Below are 21,427 nucleotides of genomic sequence, written 5' to 3'. Positions count from 1 at the left end.
TCCACGTTTAACAAATATTTCTACTTACAAACAGCTGATTTTAAATCAGGCTACATTAAAATTTTTAAATTTTGATATGCATTTATAGTTCAAAATTCTGATATAAAAATCAGGATTGCTTTTCATTAAAAGTAGTATTAAAAAAGAACTCAAAAAATTCAGAGCATCTGCACTTTCAGCTGTCAGTGACTGTGACCTGGGCTGGTAATTCTGCCTCAAATTTAGAAGTTACCTAATACTTTCCACTGCAAAGCGTTGCATTTTTGCTCTTAAAGAGTTTTGCTTTTCACCAAGAAGAAGTACAATCATGAGTGTCTGAAAATGACATTTGAGCCAGGGACATATCCAACTCTCAGGCTGGGTTCTTGCTAATAGACTACACCATTTTTTTTCCTAATCTTTGGTGAAAGTAGATTTTGGCAACAACCTTCCTCTCTAAACATTTTGTAAAACGTCTACATTTATTCACATGGAAATATGCTTTTACTCTTTCTCTCTCACAGCGGTTATATTTACACTGTCCACCTCAAAGCGCATTTCTCTTTCTATGAGATGGCTAAACTAGATGAGTTTTTGGGAGCCTGTTTGTGAGAAGCACTTCCACTGGTTTCAGCTGAATTCTGAGGGCTTTTGGTCAATTAATTCACATATCCATGGGAGGATTTGAGTCTGCAGAGTAGATCATCTGCCCTTGCAACTGAAGGCTTTCATTTCAGAGAGAGCCTTGGCAGCCTCCTGCTGGTTGTGGCCAGGTCACCTCCTGCTTCTTGGGAGTCCATCTCTCAGTGGCATTTCTGACGTTTCCTCCTGCTGCAACAACTGACTTTGAGAGCAGCAAAAAAAAAAAGTATCTAGTGAGATGATGGTATCAAAGCACAGCAGGATGAAAACTTTCTGGCAGTAATCCAGAGCAAAATGTTACCACTTGCTCATCTCCTGGCCTTGTCGTTGCTACCCGAATTTAAAACTCTTCCTTATTCCCATCATCAAATAATTAAGCACTGTGCAGAATCTGTAATTGTCTTAACAATTCACTGACTTCCATGGATGATCTGAACGGATAAGTATAAACCAGGAAAATGCACCAGCTCAGTCTTAGGACGCTCCAGGTCTGGCCTTTTGCCAAGTGTCAGGCTAGACATTTACCTTGTACGTGCAGAACTGACGTTTTGTTGGAAGCTGTATCAAGAATCACAGGTGCAAAGCTGCAAATGTGTGTACGTACATACATGCAGATGCATGTCCTTTGCTCCTCAGAGTGCTATTAATGAGCTACTTGAACGTTGAAGCAGCCTATTTAGGGAATGACATTTTGAGACGTAACCAATGCTCAGGGCACCTGTAGGGATATTAATCATTTATTTCAAGGTGAGTGCTTCCAAGTGCTACTTGTGAGTGCCCATATCTGGAAGAGCGTATTTCCCTTCCCAACATGAGAACTGCTCATAAAAGCATACAAATTTCACAAAGAATTTCCTGTTCTTCACTCAACTCTTGACAGACTAGATTGATTTCAGTAATCAACGTGAACAGAGCATGGTCCAGCCACTGGGGCTAAGTCCAGGCAACAAGGCTATTCTGCCTGGCACGCTGCCTCCCTGCCTCTAGGGAAGAGAGAGAATGGCTACCAAGGCACAGCTTGCTGTTCCAGCAACCAAATACCTTTCTCCAAGCCTGCTAAGAGCTGATACTACCTCCCATGTGAGTGGGAGCACATGTGAAGTGCTCTAGTGCCCTCTGCGATGTTCCCTTCTGCCTACATCAAAGAGGCAAGAGCAGCTCACAGCAGTCAGCATATGACTCCGAAAGCAGCCTGGCAGTGAGCGCCAGTTCTTCCTCAGAAGAGGAGGAGGAGGAGGACAGGGGAAACGGGAGATCTGTGGCAGCGTGCAGTAACACTCGATGCCCAGCGTCTCTCCTGCAAGGGTGGGAAGGAGCATCTGCCTGCACAGGGGAGGGAAAGCTGGCTGCAGCCACTGCAGGGAGCCACAGCCTGAGAGATCAGTGACAAAACCCAAATCCAGTCTCCAAGTCTGTGAAAGGGCTGTGGAGTAGGGTATTTTCAAAGGCTTAAGACATTTGTTTGTCCTTGTCCCACTGAGAATTAGACTGCTGCAAGTACTGAAATCTAACCTGAGCACTTCTAACCTGAGCACACTAAGATGCTGTTGAAGCACAAGACCCTGCCCTCACACAGCTTGCAAAAGGAATTTTATGAAACTTTCACCTTTGGGCCTAGATTAAGTAACAGAGTCTCAGGCTCTGCAAGCTGCATTTATTTTGAAAGTAGGGAAAGGGGTAATTTAAAATGCTGCTTATTAAGTGCTCAACCTGAAGAGTCATTTGAACTTTAACCATAACTTGGCAAGCAGCAAGAATGCAGCAAGGATTAGGGGTGGCAGGTTCCATAAAAAAGTGGAAGTTGAGACCTATATGATGACATTCAAGGTGAATGAATATGGATTCGTGGGAAAGAGAGATGGAGGAGGAACTGCCCTCATGAGCTCTGTCAACGCTCCTCTTAGTACCACTTAGAAGCAAGGCAAGAATAAATTGCTCTTTATCTACTCTGCAGTCCTATCTATCGCTAACCAAACTTTCAAAATAACCAGAATGAAACCACAGAAAAACAGAAAATCTGCTAAAAAAAGATCATGTTACTTCTAATCATCACCATTAGCAGTGTTGGAACCTGTTTGCGACATTTAGTTTTTTAATCTTCAGGGTTCATATTTTCAGGTCTTGCTCCACAATCATCATGTGAAGATTAAGCTTTTTTAAGGAAATGCTTTGTTTTGAAACACTCCATGATTCTGGGAAGCTTGGCTTTAGAAAAGACACTGCCATAGCTGATAAAAGTGTGAAAAAAATCAGGCAGAAGAGGCAAATTCCCTAGGAGGGGACAACATCCTTTTCAATCCAAGTAAATACACACCCTGTCCTTGTCAAAGTTACACATCCACATAAATCAGAGAAACATTATCCAAGAGCTTAGTCCCATGCCATTCATCGCACCCAGTGGCATAAGAGAAGAAAGTTAGCCTGAAACTGCAAAGCTGTGCTTAAGTTTGCTTCTACCCCTTCTCCTCCCACCAGTGTCCTCTAACTACTGTTCTTTAAGGGAACAAAAACAAACAAACACCAAACAACCAGCAACAAAAATCCTTTTCATGCAATTGAGTAACCTACCTGATATTTTCATTGAGGGTGTAAAGTTCATTGTTCTGCAAGCCTCCCCCTTTGAACACATTTATCACTGCTGTTTGAACACTGTCAAAAAAAGAAGTAAGACAGTACGGCATCCATAAATAACAACTGCCAGGGTGATTTAACATAGAGAGCAATGTGAACTAGCTGCCAAAAGCTGAGTGGTTATAATGGGGTGGAGAGGTTAATTGCACTTAAATACTTCCACTTTTTCTCCCCTGGAAATCATCACTCTTATTTACCTACATCTCTCACGGGAGACAGAGCAGAACCAGCTGTGCCTAGAGTAAGCAAGGGAAAGTCATCATAGGGACACTGTTCACAAAGAACACACTTGCACAGGGTATATCTTTAACATGACTGTTTAGTGGATCTCTGCTAGGTCCTGCAGGCTAGTTACTACAAGGAGATACAGCGTTTTGGCATTATCTGCCAAACACATCGTATTGCATTACCAAGTGATGTTAGCAGGACTGGCCAAACCTCTCTACCTGCAGCATTTGGCAGGATCCTTGCTATGCTGGAACAAGTTCTGAAGCCAACATCACTTCAGTCAGACACAATTTTAAGCCCAGTTAATGCTTGCAAAATGAAGTAACCAGCTGTTGGAAGATCTTCTAACTAATACTTTTCTGACCGGCACAGAGAAAGTCATGACATGAGAGTACACAAGATGGCTTAGCAGGTGTAAAAGCTTGCCGCAGCCAACAAGAGGTGGTGTCATTTCTCCGTTAGGTGCTCCCTTCCGTGGGCCAGTTATGGCGCTTGTTGTATGCTTCACTGACCTCAGTTAACTATCCTGGCACAAAAATATATGATGTTTCCACTGGGCTACTGTTGTGCGACATTAGTAAGCTAAGCTAGGTCAACAAGAGAGGAGTGTGCAGAGCAGAGGCGGGTGCAAGGTAGCAGAAAAAAAGGTGGGAACACCCACTTTTGGTAGAAACAAGCCATTAAATCAACTCAGCACATTTCACACTTCACCCTACAAGTCTTTTTTCCAATATTCATTGTGGCATGACAGGTACTGCAGGCAGGATTTGACTATCAATAAGAACTGTTGGCAGAAGCCACAAACTTAATAGTTGTCAGAGGAACTTCATCTTGGTAAAAGCTTCACAATATGCAAACGAATGCCTGGCTACATTAAGAAACTAACCTTTGTTACATTACTAGCAATGTGCTTTCCTTAACTGGTACCAAAGAGGTGTAACTGTTACCATAAAGCAATTATGGTTTAGTTCAAGACAGCATCTCTGAACAATGTTAGCCAAAAATAGGGCTAAACACTACTAGTTCTAATTATGTCACCTCCACAGAGGCCCCTCCATACAGGCAAAGCTTGAGTATGCCAAAAATTCATTCATGCCCATAAACAGATAGCTTAGCCATAAATGGTCTGAGGTATCAAAGATCAGACCTTATCTGGCCATTACCGAGGGGCTGTTACGCACAGACAGAGCTCAGCTGAACAGGTCCTGCTCACCTGTTCCACGCAGAATTGGAGCTCAGCTGCAAAGCCTGCCGGGTTGCTTGGAAACGTGGCAAATCGCTGAGCACAGGGGAGCTCATGAAACGAGGTCTGGGCCTTCTGAACGAACCCATCTTGTGCAACTGGAGAGCAAAGGATGGAGCCACGGTGAACCCCCCAGTCATAGAGTCAGATGGACTGGAGCTGGGCTCTCAGAAAGCGTCTTCTCTTGATGGTCCAAGTGTCAATCTCACTGACATCAACAGGTCTTCAAATCCTGCAGCAAAAGCAGAGAGTCAATCTCTGACTAGCAGTTCTCCATCACTTCAGGCTGTGACATGGATTCACATTCAATACAATTAAGGGATTGAAACAATCCTGCAAACTGAAGAGGAAGGAAGAATGCAAGACAGAGAAATATCCTATCCCCTAAGCAAAAAACTTGGGCAACCCTTCAGGAGCTCTTCAACAGCAGCCCAGTCTTCCATCCTGTCCCTTAAAGAACCACACAACGCAGTCAGCCAGGAAAACAAGCACAGTCTCTCGTTCCACTTCATCTAGTAGGGGTGCTAGAACAGCTAGAACAGCCTAAACTCTTCTGTCAGAGGCACTTTACAAATACCTTTAAATAGTCAGCCCTTCAGACTGTACAAAATGGGAGGGGAAACTGGAGAGAGAGAGAAAACAAACTATTTCACCAGAAAGCAGAAACGGACAAAAGATGAACAGACAAACACAATGCTTTTTTTTGAGAAGCGCTGCACAAGGGAATAAAACCCACTCGCTATCAGTCCATCACAAAAAGTATGCAATAAGGAGCTTCTGCAAAAAAGATCTGACGAGGAGATATCTTGAGAGTAAGCAGGACTGTTATGTTTGTTTTTTCCCTCTACAGGACAAGAAATTGCTTGACCAAATATAAAATGCCTGTGCTTTCCCCTCTGACCATCATCTTCATACAGATGAATATGCAGCCCTGAGTAAACCACAGAAACAGCAGAAGTTAGAACGTGTTTGGATAAAAACCACAGCGACTCTGGCAAAGCTTCTGAACTTCAAAGCCTTCCCACTTCAGAGGAATACAGGCTGTAGATGTAGTTGGCAGTTTGGATAATGGAGATGTGGGAGAAAAGAGAGGAAAAGAAAAACAAACAAAAAACTTGTGTAACTGAAGAGCACACAGAAGATGTAAAGCAAAATCTTCTCTTTTCCACCACATCTTCAGAATGAGGTGAAAAGAGACAAAATCAGCCAAAGAAATGCTGTGTATCTGCACAGTGCTTCTAATTGAACTAGTTCTCATCTTTAGGAAACTCTTCCCACTCCCTAAAACATAATTAACTCTTTTACAAGTATGAGAACAACTTGCTTCCTCCTGAGTTGCCCTGCTTCACACTGGGCCCACCTCAACACCCCGCCTCCACTTCTGCTTGTCATAGCCTGACCCGAAGTGAGAGGAAGCTCTCCGCTCCGCCAGACGCTGCAGGCCCTGCGCTGAGGGAACCTGAACCAGCAGAAGGACCAGATTCAGGCTAAAAGCGATAAAACAGAAGCCCTGCTCTTGAGGGAGATTTATTGCAAGCAAAGATGAATTGAGCTATGACTAGAGAGAAGCGGGTTCCTTTCAAGGCTTCCCAAACCATGACGCATAAGGGCATGGGGAGCAGCTCCCCATCCCCTTTAAAGTACGCATGTTGGGACTGCCCCAGACCTCGAGGCTTCTCATAGATCCTTGTGCCCAAAAGCCTGGGAAATAACCACCATTCACCTCATTTGTTAGGCACTGACATATGTGGTACTCTCATTCTCTGTGTTATTCAAGAAATAAATATAGTTGTTACTCCCCCAACACACACACACAAATTTGGATAGATCTTTGTGGAGCTGAAACATCGCTGCAAATACAACTTTTTTCCTGACAACTCTTTGCTGTCTTTAGAGACAACAAAGTGCAGATAATCTTTCACCAAGTGAGCCGAGCTTTGACAGGCATTACTTGAAGCAGCAGCAGACTACAGACTCTGTGGTTGCTCTGTTCCATTAAAAAAAATTCATAACTCCTACAAAATTAACAATAAATACAAATAGCATAAGCAAATCAACACCGTCGTTTGTGTGCACTTTGAAATAACATTCGTTTCATTTTAAATTGCCCACACATTTTCAATCTGCCAGCAATTTCTGTATTGGCAATTCTAACCACATTAGAAATTGTCAGAAGAAAAAAAGCTACAGCACCTTGGAGAGCTGAGCACAGACTTTTCGCATAACATACCAAAAGGTGTTCTGGAGACAAAGAGTAAGTATAAATTAAATGGATGTTTCTGCTGTTAAACAAGTAATTGTGCCAATATTTGTCATCTCTAAGTTCCTCAGCTGACAGTGTGCTGACTGAAAGAGGGTCACTTCTCCCAGTGGTGCAGTAAAATTTCCATTTCTAAAATTTTTTTACAGGGAAAACCGTATATATTTTTCAGAGCCATATAATACAATATAAGAGTTACTTTAGATCAGGTGTAGGCTTTTAACAGTCTTACAAAGCCGCGGTTAGGATGCTTGTGCTAGCCCACAATCCTCCTATCACTATTCCAGGTGGTATAAGTGGTAAAGCTCTGCATATAACTATTCTCAACTCTAGCAAAGCCACAGTGAAAGCACTTTATATTTATAAAGCTGCACTTCGATTAAAAAAAACTTTGCAATTCAGAGCCATGTTAATTTGAAAGGTGAAAGTAGTACAAACCAAGGGGAAAAATCTCTGTGCCTTACTGTATACATCATTAAAGTTTGTGTAGAAAATTCTTCGGCCCATTTTGTGAGAAAATATGATCATGAAGGTCTTTTCTGAGCTTGATCTATGGGTTAACGAGACTAATTCCACCGCAACAGAACTATGGGATACACAGGTCCCCGTGACAAACTTCCTGAATGCCTCTTACTAAAAGAACGTGCTTGTTTTTGCTCACGGAAACATACACGTTGTTTTCCTTAACCTCTGTAAAAGTCACCCAGACAGATAATAACAAGCTCTCCTCTGAGTAGAGAGGATAAGGCATCCCCTCTTCCCCCTTTTCCCCCCAGCCACACAGTCTGCAGTTCTGTGTTATTGTCACGTAAACTTTATTCTAGGTGCTCATCGGGAATTTAAGAAAAAAATCTTCTGCTTTAGGGGCAGATCCAGAGTCTGATTTCAGGATTCAAAGATACAAATCTCTCCTACCTTACCTAAAATGGTGACTGTTAAATAGAAGGAATGGTAAATAAACTGTTACTCTGAAGGCAGCCTGGCCATCAAGTGATATCCGAATATAACTGATCATCACGCTATCAGAATCAGAAATGCCGAAATCTGTGAGAAAGATCCTCCTCTCCCCATGCCCACAGCCTACTTTTACTAGTTTTAGAACTTCATAAAGCCAGAAGTAAGAGTGTTTACTAGACAACAGTCTTTCAGCACAACAAGTTTACAGGTGTGCAGGTTTTGCAGACCCCGCGCATCTGAGCATACAGCAGAGCACCAAAGCCAGACCCTTAACCTCACGCGCTTTCTCTGCAGTCGCTGCCAAAGAACCGCATCTCCCACGCTTCCATCCAACCAGATTTTCCTTTCATAGCAACTAGTTTCCACTGAAAGTTTTCCCAAAACAAGGCACCCTTGTAAATACTGCTTCATCTTTGCAGGAAATTTGCATTAGCAGTTTATTGGCAACGTCCATGTTGTGCTCTCTGCAATGTGCAATTTATTGGCTTTTTGCTGAGAGGAACTATCCCTGTGGTGAGAGAGGCATTAATGTAGTTATAGGTTTGTAAGAAGTCTTTGTGGTATTTGGGCTATTTTAGCTACTGGGAATGCACAATAATTAATGAAGTGCTGAGTACAACAAGATTATAATTGTTCCTCTTCAGTTTGCTCTGAAAACTATTAAAGAATTACGTAGAAAGATTCAGAAACAGTTATTCTTCTCCGAGAAGCTTTCAGTCTTCACTCCCCCACACATACACTGTCTCCCCTTCCTAAGATCAAAGAGTTTTGGAAGACTATAAAATAAAATCTGCATCTAATAATCACATTCCTACTACTTGTCACCCACAAAACTAGAAAAAGCTTTACAGAGAAGCAATTATTAATTCTCCCAGAGAAGGGAGACACTGGGATGTGAAATGCTCTAGCCACTAGGCAACAGTCTCTCACTATTGATTATGAAAGGTCTGAGGACCTGCAGACTGAGGTGCAGCAACTGCCTAAGAGATACAAGCTACATCAATACAAGGTATTCTCACTGTCACAGTCTAAATGCTGTGAGCATACCGAAGTGGCATCAGAAAGTCTCAAACTACGTGGCAGTTAATATGTCCTAAAAGGTTCTCCACTATCCTCATCTCATTTAGTGAACCCACATGCTTTTTTAGACATGAAGTTTGTCATAACTCAGAGAGACATGTATTGCTCTTCCTTCCCTTTCAGGTGAGGACAAGACCCCTGGTCTTTTTTTTCCCCACTTATCCTTGATTATCATCTCAAAACCCAGCTACTCAACCCCTCTAGATATTTAGCAAGGCCCAAATGTCATCTATGTAAAACCTAAGCGTTCAAGTAAGCAAATAGTTCAGAGCTGGATGTCAACGTTCTAACCTGGGGCAGCACACATAGATACAGGCATATATAAAAACATTACAGTGATCAAACTAGGAATTTTTATCAATTGTTTTCCATTGGTCATAAAAACCAACAGAGAAATAATCATAAAAAAATTTAACGAAAAGATATTTTCCACCCAAGAGACCAAAATACATCTGACTGGAGGAAAAGAAAGATCAGGCAAAATACCTAGTCCTTTCTCTACTGAAGAGAGAATAACTCAAAGAAAATGTTGGCATTTTCTTGATAATACTGGGCCAAACAAATGAAAAACCCCTGGCAAGTAAGACTTAACAAAAGAACAGACCATATTTGTCTTTGTTCACTCCAGATTTCCTTTGACACTTTTTCTGCAAGAGTCAGAGCAACAGCTGCTACTGGAAGTGATGGGGCAGCACAAACTACAAACTGATTTTGCTTCGTATAGAATAACTTGCACCAATACTACTTCACACCAAATTCACACTAAAAAGTCACAAGTCAAAAAGCAACTTTAAACCAGACGGCAAGGGAGGGAAGGGGAGAGGGGAGGAATCACAGCAGCCCCTATTGATCCCAACAAAAATTTCACAGGTCTCCTCAAATGTAGCAGCAGAGAATGAGGGATTATCCAGATATAAGTAATGTTCTGCCATTTGAACCATCTTAGAGGTAGAAAAACAGCCCGTGCTTGAAGATACGTGCTCACCCATTTTCTTCTCCTTTATATGCTCTGTACAATTGTGACATTGCTGACCTGTGACCTTGAAATAAACAAACTGGGTACTGCAACATGTGCCACAATCTATTCTAATGACCTGGGGTGTGGAAGAATCAGAATTTAAGAAAAATTCCCCACTATACTAGACCCACAGATCCACAATGGATAAGCTCCATCCCACCTCAGACACAAAAAAGTATGTAGAGAACTGTCGAGATTCTTGTTAGCGGCTTCTTCCTCCAGCCCAGTAGATCTTTAATGAAGCATGCGATTAGCAAAATCCTTGATTTGAGCTGAACTGGCAAGATCCCAAGACAGCACTATTTCTGACACAAATCCCTCATTTATTCTCTATACAGCCATACTGATAAGCGGGCAAGCAGCCCACAACCTGTACCTTCAGGTCTTTTAGTTCATCAAAACTATATATGCGTGTGCATGAACTTAGCTTAAGAAAACACAGACTGCATTTGCTACTGTTAAATTTACAACACATTTGGCTACTCTTCCAGCACCCAACTCCTTAGTCTCTTAAAAATAAAAACCAAACAAGTTTTGCTTTTCAGAAGGAGAGAAGATCATCAAATTAAGATTTATTCAATACCCAAAAAAGTTCCTTTCTGGACAACACTGATTAGAAGATATGTCTTAAGACATCTCAGAGGCTATTGAAAGCAAAAGTCTCCAAAACGGTTTTTGAAGGCAGCCTTGGGCTCAATCTCAAGGTATGGGAGTTTTCTGACCTACACTCTCATCCTTACCTTCCTTCACACCTTTAGAAATCTGACTCATGAAAAATTTAGTGCTTAATCCACAGCCGATCAAAAACAATAGGAATCTAACCACTGATCTTACTGTTTTGGATCAAATCCTGAAAAAGCAAGGCAAAGTGCAGGTATTTTCTCATGTTAGCAGCCCCTCACATACAGAGTAACACGGATGTGAAGATGAGTTATTCTTTAAACACTCACGCTAGCACCAGGAGCACAGCCCGTGCTCAGAGACGCTCACAGTTCAGGGAGGTAAATGGGAGTGTGCGAGACCAGCTTTTGGCTCTGATAATCTCATCAGTAGGACTGAATCAAGTTGCAGCCTTTACAAGACAGCTCTTTCCACCCACATATTAATGCTACTTGTTTCTGAAATCCCAGTGACAAAACCAGATGAGCTCACAAATTTTGCGAGCAGAAACTCTCTAGTTAAGGTATGACCAAGGCCTGCAGACCATGAGCACTGGCAGTGGCCATGTCCCTACTCCCCAGCACAAGGACAGGATCCAGGCTGGAAGAAGGAAAGCGTTTGCTGCCAAGATCTCGCTGGGCTGTGCCCGAGCTGCTGTCCCATAGGCAAATACAGGTTGGTCCCTCAAGCTTTCAGTGGGGGTTACACACCAGCTGGCGGATGCAGGACTTCAGCCGGCAAAAGCACATGACCCACAGCCCACCACACACTGCCTGCTGGCCCACCCTGGCTGGCCCGAGTCTGTGAAGCGCTGAGCTAGGCTGGGAGTGCCCGTCCCACAAGGGCACCTGCCCGCCCCACGCCACCGGCCTGCCCACTCCCTGCCGCATGGCGTACATCCCCCGGGAAAGCCCTGAGGCACCCTGGGCAGGCCCAGCCCCAGGTGAACAGGTCCCTCAGCTGGGCAAAATGTGTCTCCATTCATCAAGGACTCTCAGAGGATTATTAATAAGGAGAGTAAAAATCATTATCTCTACTTTTCTTGAGGAAATGCAGCTGCAAAGTCAATGAAGTGCCTCACCCAGGTCTTCCACCTCCCAAGCCAGGATCCTATTCAGTAAAGGAAAATATCCCTCTGAATTCTTTTAATGAAGCCTTTCACAGCCATAGAGAGAAAGGATTCTTCTGATCTACCTCTTCTTTCCAAAGATGGTTCAATACCAGAAGGTCGATTTTTTTTTTTTCTTGCTGGGCCACCCACTTTGATGGCAGCAACTTGGAGCCCCGTAAATAGTCTGGAGGTATTCTACTGGCCTCACCTTTCTTTAATTAAACTTAAAGGTTTTAACTACAAAGCATGTAAAAGAAGTGCATTTACAGAATATGAGAATACACTCCTCCCAGTAGGAAGTGTCAACCCTCTGGTATGTACCCCCATATCTGACGATTTTACTGCCACCTTTTAACTCCCCAATACAAGACCTCACTTTCCTCATCCTCCTATTACAAACCCACCTCCACAAATGCGAGCCCAGGGTCCCTGTCTTCCTCCTCCCTCTTCTGTACATTCCCTTCCTCAGACTGGACCCACATCAGATCTGTATTCACAATATATCCCTAACAAACTCACCAACAGAAAAATCTTAACTTGGCTTTGACAACAGAGCCATCCCTGTAATATTTGAAAAGAAACCCAGTGGTTTCCACTCAGTTATGCTTTGAGTTCTTGAGGTTAAAGCAAACCTGAAACTCAAAGTGAAACTCTGGTAAGAGTGAGAGGAAATATATGAGAAACAGAGGGGAAAAATCTTTGCTTATTACATCCCACCATGGTCTGAGAAGCTTCTCTGTAATTCAGAGACATTGTAGCCCCTTTGGAGTTTATGGCCTGTTAGAAATAAGCATACTTCACATCTACATAAATTATACTATGATTTCTTATAAAAAAAAAAGTCTAAGAAAACAGTTATAGCACAGAGCAAGTCAGCTGAATGTGAAATAAAGAAATTAAGTCATAGTAAAGAACATACAGGAAAAATATTTTGTAGCGTAGGAGTAGCATCTAAGACAACAAAATTATTTTGGTCTCTGCCACAGATCTCCTGTGTTGTTTAGGAATTTCAGTTACTTCTTTGGACTCACATGATCCAAAAAACTGTTAGAAGACTGTTAAGGCTACTAAAAGGCTCCACTTGTTTGTAAAACACCTTGAAATGCTTGGGTGGAAAATAGCAAAGAACACCTCCTTATAATCACTTAGCTGATCAGTATGAAGTTAGAGACAAATTTGAATTAGATGCACTAACAACTGATCTAATCTGGTTGAAGACAAATTGTATTTCCCATATAAGCAACGATCACACCAAAGATCTGGTTATGAAAGGCGAGATGCAAAAACGTAGCAGAGTTTCAAAAGCATTGGGACTTAAAAAAATACAGGTACCTCTTTGGTTCAATAAGAACCACATCCACAGGAAGGGAAGAAGGGCTAAGAGGGGAAAACAGAGACAATCTACATCACCATTTTCTGATTAACTGAAAGCATTAGGGCTTTTTAGATATTATATCAAGTTCTATCAACGACAGCTACAGTAACGATCCTTTCAAAATAAGCTCAGTGTAACGCTGTCCTAATCCATGTCAGCCAGCCTAGATTCTTGAAGCAGCAAGCGTACCTGCATCCCTCTTTGGAGACTCACCCATCAAGATGCAGCTAGCTTCAGAAAGCCAAGTTAAAATCACCATTGCTTTATCTCCAATTCTATAGTGAGGCTTTATTCAAGCTATTACACTCTAAAAACCACAACTGATTTCGTGGCAAAGTAGGACTCTAAGGAGCTCAAGCCCTAAAGCTGCCTGCGAGTTCTGCTCTGTTCTTATATTCCTAGGCCTACAAGCCCTAAACTATGTTGATTAGCACAAAGACTTTCAATTAGCACAGCTGTACTGGAACAACTCGTGGCATGAAAACATTTACATCAGAAACAAGACGACACACACATGAATAGCTATTTCCTTCCACTAGTGGGAACAGCATTTAGTAGATGCACTAGTAAGTGCATCCCTACTGGAGCAAAATAGGCCAGGAACATATCACTTGAATGACACGAGTAAGGCATCAAACTTTTTGCTGTAGAAAAGGCTTTAAGATTTAATTGACAAAGGCACTTTCAAACCCACAAACCAACCTTTAGCAGCTTCAACCTATTTTCAATAGCTCCGCAATGACAGCAGTAGCATCTGCTGCAACATTCAGAAAATATGTGTATTAATTCATTCAAAGCGTACTACAATGTACAATGAACACTTTACTGTAAAGATCACAGCAGTTTTGCTTAGCATATGGAGGGGTGATTGGGTTGTATTTAAAAGGAATAAAAAATGTAGCTGTTCAGCAAATAAGCTTATATTCAGTAGTTACATGAGCAGCAGAACTAAAACAAGTCTGATCTCCCACATCACGCTCGCTTCTGAATTTTACATGAGCAGGAGTAGATAAACTCACACTAGAGCCCTCTTTTCAGCATGGCCTCTAAAAAAGTTTTCACAAAACTCAGAGAAACTACCCTTTTCGACCTTTGCTTCCTTGGTCAAATGTGGTGAAATATGGTGAAATACACTAACCAATTCCAAAAGTTATTAGAGGGGAGCAGATAAAAGAGAGCCACAGCAGTTGTTTCTTTAAGAAATCAGGCAGAAGGTCATCAATTTATAAAAAAGAGAAAGGGGGAAAAGAAAGAGCACAGATTCAGAAGCAAAAGAAAGGAAGCTGTATTAGTCTAAATGTAATGACATGTTTAATTTTCTAGGAACGATAATCAGAAAAGCATGCAAGATATACTTCATCAGGACCAAATAAAAAGCCAGCATCTGCAATTATTCTAGGAACTATCTATACTGCAACTAGAATGACAATCATATCATATTATCTTTGTCCTTTCTTACACTTCACACTTTTTTCTCGTGTGTTTCTTTGTTTTTGTTTTCACATTTCCTATTGTTATTTTTAAAAATAGAAGTGCATCCCACATTTTTAACCCTTGGGCTACAAAACATGGTGATTAAGTAGCCTGTTTATACATCAAAGCCCAACCTCTGCCAGCTCTAATACCATTGGGTTTTTGCCGAGGTCTTCAGCGCAATCTTCTATCATCTGAGCCCCATCTCATGTAGTAAGAATAGAGTGTTATCCAGTACCGAATAAGCTCTGGAACCCAGCAAATACTTAGTCGAAGTATATTTATCCTTGAATTTCCATCAGCAGAAATAGTGAGTACAAAAGGCCATACTTTTATGGAAAAAAACACAAAAACCACAGGCACCTAGAAAAGTCACATATGATTGAAAATGTGAGTTAAAAAAAGATACGCTTTGGGTTCTTTTTATTTGCCTGCTACTTCTGAGCCCTGTTCCTCCATTTAAGTCGCATCCCTCCGCTCTTTCCCTAAGAATGGAAGCTGCATCTGTTTATTTCTCAAATAGACGTTAAATATCTCACCTACTCTGCAGTTTTGGTTACTGAAAATTTAAGGAATTGAAATTCTTCCAATAGTAATTGAGAAGAGTTAATAAATGCCATCTATGGTCCAGCTGAGCTTTGAAATTGAACCTCCGAAGTCTTATCAAAGTCTGAGCTCATATCAGTCCATAAATACACTGCATAAAATCAATTAGAGAGAATTTTATCTCGAGGGCTGAAGATAAACGTGATACACAGGGTATTTAAACTCTGCAGTAAAGCTGCGAAAAGGAAATACTGGTCCTACACTGACTTAGCAAAAAAGACTCTCACACGGGCTTCTCTGCTTGAACTCCACTGCTCGTCTTTGGCATTAAGAACTTGCAGGGACCGTCAACGTGCAAAATACTGTACCAGACTTCATACGAATCAAGTATTTCAGTTAGAGATTCAGGACATCCCCCTCATGGACCATCACAGAAAAATCTACCTGCAGGTAAGTTTCTTCCTTGTGTCACCAAAAGGCAGTTGGTTTTTGACAGAAGTACAAAGGTTTATTTGCCTCCCTCAGGTATGTTACAGAAGTCCATGGCTTTACAAAGCTCACTCAAATCTTAGCAACAAATGCCATACGAGCTGTGTATCAAGAGCGTACGCCATCTTGGATTACTGTGAGATTTTCATTTATGTGGAATGTCAAGTCGCTTTTTTCTCCTCTTATGGAACAGTAAGAGAATCACGTTTGCTTTCTTCAGCTCAGTACTTTTGTAGCACTTTTAGGTTCATGAATCTCCTACATGTTACAACTAAAACAAAAGTTGTAGACTTGCTGCAGAAATCTCTGAGCGTTCTTACGTTCTTACGTCACCTTATGTGACAGGGTAATCACAATGGTCTCTGCTGAGTATAAAATATATAAGTAATGTTAACAGGGTAAATTGAGCCTAAACAGACTTTCTTAGAACGTAAGTGCTTTCACATAGTGATTCTCTACTTACCAACACAGAAATCCCATTAGCTCTGGGTTGCTACCACAGATCGTACTCTCAAACCTAACATCCTTCATTTGGCTGTAAAATAGCTAGCATAACTTTGCTGCACATATTTTTAGCTATAGGTCACTTTCTGAGAACCTTACCCCTAGTGTTACAGTCTCAAAAGGTTTAAGGAAAGTCAGCGTGTCTCACTGGTCATATATCTATACCACCAAGGCCTACCGCACATTAGGACTGTAGCTTCTGCTTTAGAATAAAACTATACAGCCTACGAATCAGTTTCTGTGTCTAGCCTCACTATGAAATAAGATCTACGGGTATACACATTAAATACACATGCGCACACAGCACTATATGCAACATGTAAACAGCTCTTGCACGCTGATCCAGGTACTGATGAGTTCTGCATAACTGAAACCTTTCACACCACAAAATTGCAGCATTGTCTATAAACACGCTCACCACTTGCTGCTGACAAACAAAAAAATCCCTCGAGTTGAGACAGCCTGCTTACATGAACAAATCATCATATGACTGGAAAAGGCAGAAAAAAAATAGCTGTGTTTAAGACTATTTTTTTCAGCACAGACAGGCAGGAGCTGTGCCCGCTGGGGTCACTGCTGGCACAACCTGCAGCTATGGGTGATGTCCCACAGAGAAGGTGGCAGGGGACAGGTCTGGCTGTTGAAGGAGCCAAAAAAGTAGACTTTTGTCCACGAAAATGGAAAGCTCAATAAATATCCCCAGGCCACAGAGGCTCCTATTGCTTTTGAGGGAACCAGGAAAGGGGGCGAGCTTGGTGCGGCCACCGGAGAGACACCCGAGGGGGACAGAAAGGGATGCTGCGCTTCGCTAGTTTAAACAGGCGGTCTGCCACTCACATGGCTTTTGTCTCCTCTCGCAGAGGGCTACACGCCAATTCGAGTTATTTAGAAAAAGAGGGGGGAAAAGCCTCTTTCCCTTCACCGCCGGTTTCAGAATTATTGTGTCTCCTGGGGGGAAGGGTTAGACTGAGACATTTGCTTTGGAAATGACTCACTCGGCAGCGCTACGGAGCCGGAGGGTCTATTTTTAATAGTTTTAAATGGAGAACTTACTCAGGTTTTATGCCTCGCTTTGCCTCGGAGGCACCGAGCCGCTCCGCGAGAAAGCGCTCCTCAGCGCGGCCGCAGGCCCCCCCGGCCGCCAGCATCCCCGCCGGGCGCCGCTGCCTCCGCGGGCGCGGCAGCCGCGCACGTCCGGAGCCGAAAGCACCGCGGTCGCCGCCTCTCCGGCTGCGGCGGAGCCCCCCCAAGCTCAACCCGGCGGCCCCAAGCGCCTCTCACTCACCCCGGCCAGCCGGCAGGGCGGGCGGACGGGCTGCTCCGCTCCGCGCTGCCCCCGCTCCGCGCCGCTCCGCGCCGCCCCGCCGCCCCGCTCCGCCGCCCCCCGGGGGCTGGAGGACGTGCTGCCTCTTCGCCGCGATCTGGCGAAATTTGCCACCGGCCGGGCAGGCTTCTACACTTCCTGGCTCCCGGCCAGGCTTTATTTTTACAATCTGCCTTTCGCTGGCTCCTCCCAACGCAGACAAAAGGCGGCCGGGCCGGGCTGGGGGGGCTGCGGCTCGCCCCGGCCCCCCACCTCCGCTGGGTGCCCCCTGCGGGAGGGCGCAAAGGCCGCTCCGCTCCGCTCCGGCGGAGTCAGGAAGTTTTGAAGTCTTTTGACCTTTAGAGAAAGCAAGGGAAGGGCAAGGATGGAGGAGGTTTGGAGGCCCTGCCCGGGGGCAGGGCGGCCGGCCCGGCTGCGCGGGGGCTGCGCGGGGGCTGCGCGGGGCGCTCCCGCCGTGGCGCCCACCCCCAGCGCCCCGACGCGTCTCCCCGGTCCCGCTGCCGGCCGAGCCGCCAGCCCGTTTGCTCGCAAACCTGGCGCAGGAAGGTGTGGGATTGGCCTTAACACCGAGTTACAGATAAAGAAACTGGTCGTTAGGGCCAATGAAGCGTGCAGCGCGGGTGCAGTGGATGTGCCATTTAAAGCTAGGGCTTGTTTTATTTTAGTCTTACGGTCCAAGGTTCTTCTGGCAGCTGCAGCCCCGTGCAGTTTGCTCTGTTCAGCTGTAAACAGCCTGCAGCAGGTATCGGACAGGAAACTGCCGAAAAATTCGCGTGTAATTTAGGGTCCTGAAGGAGACTTTACAAGCAACAGCTAGATGCAATCAGCAAGCATGTGCATGCAATGTGTAGCTCAGAAGGTCGCACTGACTTTTGGAGAGCTGCTCATTAGTTTAAGGCACTAAGATTTTTAAGCGTTTGAAGGAGCCATACCAAATTTGTAAAACAGTGTCATTTTTGCTAACTGCTAAAGGCTTTTGTGAATTAGTTAACATACTTGTACTGCTAACACTGGCTAACCCAATGCACTGGTTGTTAAGAAAACTCAAATCATAACTTTACAACTGAGTTAGGTCTGATTTTACAATCAGAAAAGCTCATGGTACTCTGGAAGCAGGATATTAATCCATTAGCCCGTGATGGAATCCTCTAAGGCTTTGAGTTTTTCTGGAGATATCTAAAGCAAGCTCAGATGACAAGAGGTGCTGCTGGAATTTGCAGGAATGGCATCCTAATGTCTCTGTTCGCAGAATCACAGAATGCTTGAGGTTGGAAGGGACCTCTGGAGATCATCCAGTCCACTGCCCACCCCGCTCAAGCAGGGTCTCCTACAGCACGTTGCCCAGGACTCTGTTTTTCCTTATGTTCAGATAGAACTTCCTGTGTTTCAGTTTGTGCCCGTTGCCTCTCGTCTTATCGCTGGGCACCGCTGAGAAGAGTCTGGCCCCATCCTCTTGACTCTCTCCCTTCAGATACTTATACACATTGATAAGATCCCCCCTCAGTTCCTCCTTTTCCATCTACAGATGTGCAAAACAAAGACTCCCTGGGGTACTATGAACCTTACCTACCGCCCATTGCTACTACTAGACTTATAATCAGATTTATTATTTATTATTATTTATGGAGCTAGCAGACAGGATTCTATTGGAAACTGTCCAGACATACACAAAAATGTTTCCTGTCCCAGAGTGATGTGGCATTTAATGGACAGCTGATACCTGTGCACCACATACAGTTTCAGCGCATCTGTTGACCCACTAACAAACAAAGGAGATAAATTGTCTTTCACTGTTCATTTGCTTTTCAAACCAACAATTACTTACTAATTTTTCAGAGGCAACATTTGCAGAAGTGTATCTTGATCTCCAGTCTGTGGCTCCTTGCAAGACCTGATACAGCCATGAAGTGAACCCTGCTATGAGTGTTATTGACTGGAGAAGCATGCATGTTGGTCTCATAGTTGAACTGTTCTCCATGGGCGAGCAAAGATCTGAAACAACTTGCAGAAGAGAATGGTGATCTGACATGCCTGATCCAGTGGCGTGCTCCATTTGAGAGAAATACCACAAAAAAAAAAAAAAACAGAAAAGTTGTATGAGGGATAAATACTGAGATGTGGTCAGTACAGACTCCTGGTCAAATCTCAGCTTCTGGCATTATATGAACATAGCAAATTCTCAAGTTTTGTAAAAAAATAACAAACCAGCCTGTACCGTTTGCCACATTTTAACACACATAATTATAAATCAAAACTTTAAAATATGTTTCCAGTGTTACTGCTGTTGGGACAGATACATGAATCTGCAGATTTCTGGGATACCAGGTTTATGAGGGGAAAGCTGTTAGCCTTACCCATGGGGTGCAAACTTCAAGACTTCCTCTGGGGGACATCATTGCCATGACACAGACTTACTGTGGCCATTATGTTATACGGCTGGACTCTGCTTGTGGGAAAAGAGGGAAGAAACAGCTGAAAATATCTCCTGCCACCACTCCAGGATGAAGTGGGAGGTCCTCTTCGACTGTCTCCCTAGGAAGGAGTGAGGCCTCTGTGGAAAGGAAAGAGTCCTTGTCACTGCGAGGGCCCCCAGTTATCTTATGCAGGAGCATAGGGACTAGGAGGATGTTAATATACAGCAAAGGCAGACGAGAAAGAAGATGAGAGCTATTAACCCAGAAGGGAAATATAAAAAATTTAGGGTGGGATTCATCTTACCTAGCTTTAGCTCTCTGAGGTTATGCACCTCCTGTAATCTACTTGTCTGGACTTAGTGGGGAGAGACAGACATGTCCCAAGATAATTCATCTCCCTAGCTTAGACAGCTATGTTAGAGTAGGAAGAATTGCCTTCTGGAAGTGTCTCTGTGCCTCAGCTGATAATCAAAGGAGCGACCCTAAACAACACACCTAACTTTCAAAGTTAGGTAAGATAAATCCTGCTCTAAAGTTTACCTGAATGACATAGAGTTGCAGCGAAAGGGATCTGAAGAGAAAAAGAGTTATGTTTAGATTGACAAATGAGGAAAATGACCTTTAGTAGCTCCGTTTTTCCTTTCAGCTTTGGTTAGAGCAAAAAGAAAAGGATACGGTTTCCAAAGAAAGCTCCTTGCCTCAAACAGATAAGTCATAATTTACAAACCCTCAGCACTGAAACAAATACATGGTGCAAATGGACTGCCATTTCCTTTGTATCAGAGGAATTGACTCCTCTTTGACCTTGTTCAAGTCTACAGAATCATCTTAACTGAAAAGCAAGCAAATTAACAGCATCAAAGATGTTGCTACAGATGTTTTTATGATGAACAGATATGTGAGAAATAGCTACAGACTTAATTTTGTTTTTGACACCCTGCCTCGACATCACACATCCTCTTTGCAGCACACTCTGTATAGCAAGACAGCCTTGAGCACACACACGTCCTGGTCTCACATACTGTGGTGTTCAACGAGAGCCAAACCACAAGAGTTGTGACTAACAGATGTGACCTTTTATTGGTTTGCTTTATAATGCATTTGATGATGGGATGAATCCACAGCATATAACCTTCATTCTATCTGTGTGATCCAACACGTCTTCAGCATCATGTGCTTCCCAGAAATGAGTTTTGGAGAGTCCTGCAGTGTATGATCTAACAGGGCTATGGGGAGAGTCATCATGCCTGAAGAGCATTCCTAACTGGCACTAATTTTCAGGGGCTGAGGGCAGCAGCTGAACCGGCTTAAGAGGTCGCCATCCTTTGGCTTACTCTTATCCCATCCACCACAGATCTCTGCCCCTTTCCATCTGCTAGAATGGTATGTAGATGCTACATCTGTCAAAGGAGCAAAAAAAAGAGAAAGAGGGAGAGAGACAGAGATAGAGAAATAGAGAAAGGGAAAGCAAGCAAGCAAGTGATGAAAATCTA

The 21,427-nt window shown here is 43.4% G+C and overlaps 1 protein-coding gene across 10 annotated transcripts in view; it reads right to left on the bottom strand.

Annotated features, from left to right (window-relative positions):
* PRR5L (proline rich 5 like) overlaps nt 1-19,439 on the bottom strand; it is a 64,391-nt gene extending 44,952 nt beyond the window's left edge. For 4 of the 10 annotated variants that reach the window (XM_068945511.1, XM_068945512.1, XM_068945513.1 and 1 more), the window contains exons 1-3: nt 17,482-17,892; nt 4,694-4,955; nt 3,190-3,270 (exon numbers count right to left, since the gene is read on the bottom strand). In XM_068945511.1, the coding sequence (XP_068801612.1) occupies nt 3,190-3,270; nt 4,694-4,863 (251 nt within the window). In that variant the 5' untranslated portion in view covers nt 4,864-4,955; nt 17,482-17,892. Of the gene's footprint in view, nt 1-3,189; nt 3,271-4,693; nt 4,956-17,249; nt 17,431-17,481; nt 17,893-19,345 lie in introns of those variants that run through there. The other 6 variants (XM_068945517.1, XM_068945518.1, XM_068945516.1 and 3 more) reach the window with 5 other exon arrangements.
* Between the last annotated feature and the right edge of the window lie 1,988 nt (nt 19,440-21,427).

The sequence above is a fragment of the Struthio camelus genome, chromosome 5, assembly GCF_040807025.1.
Source record: "Struthio camelus isolate bStrCam1 chromosome 5, bStrCam1.hap1, whole genome shotgun sequence".
Taxonomy (NCBI): Eukaryota; Metazoa; Chordata; class Aves; order Struthioniformes; family Struthionidae; genus Struthio; species Struthio camelus.
This window is presented reverse-complemented; position numbering and strand designations above follow the sequence as displayed.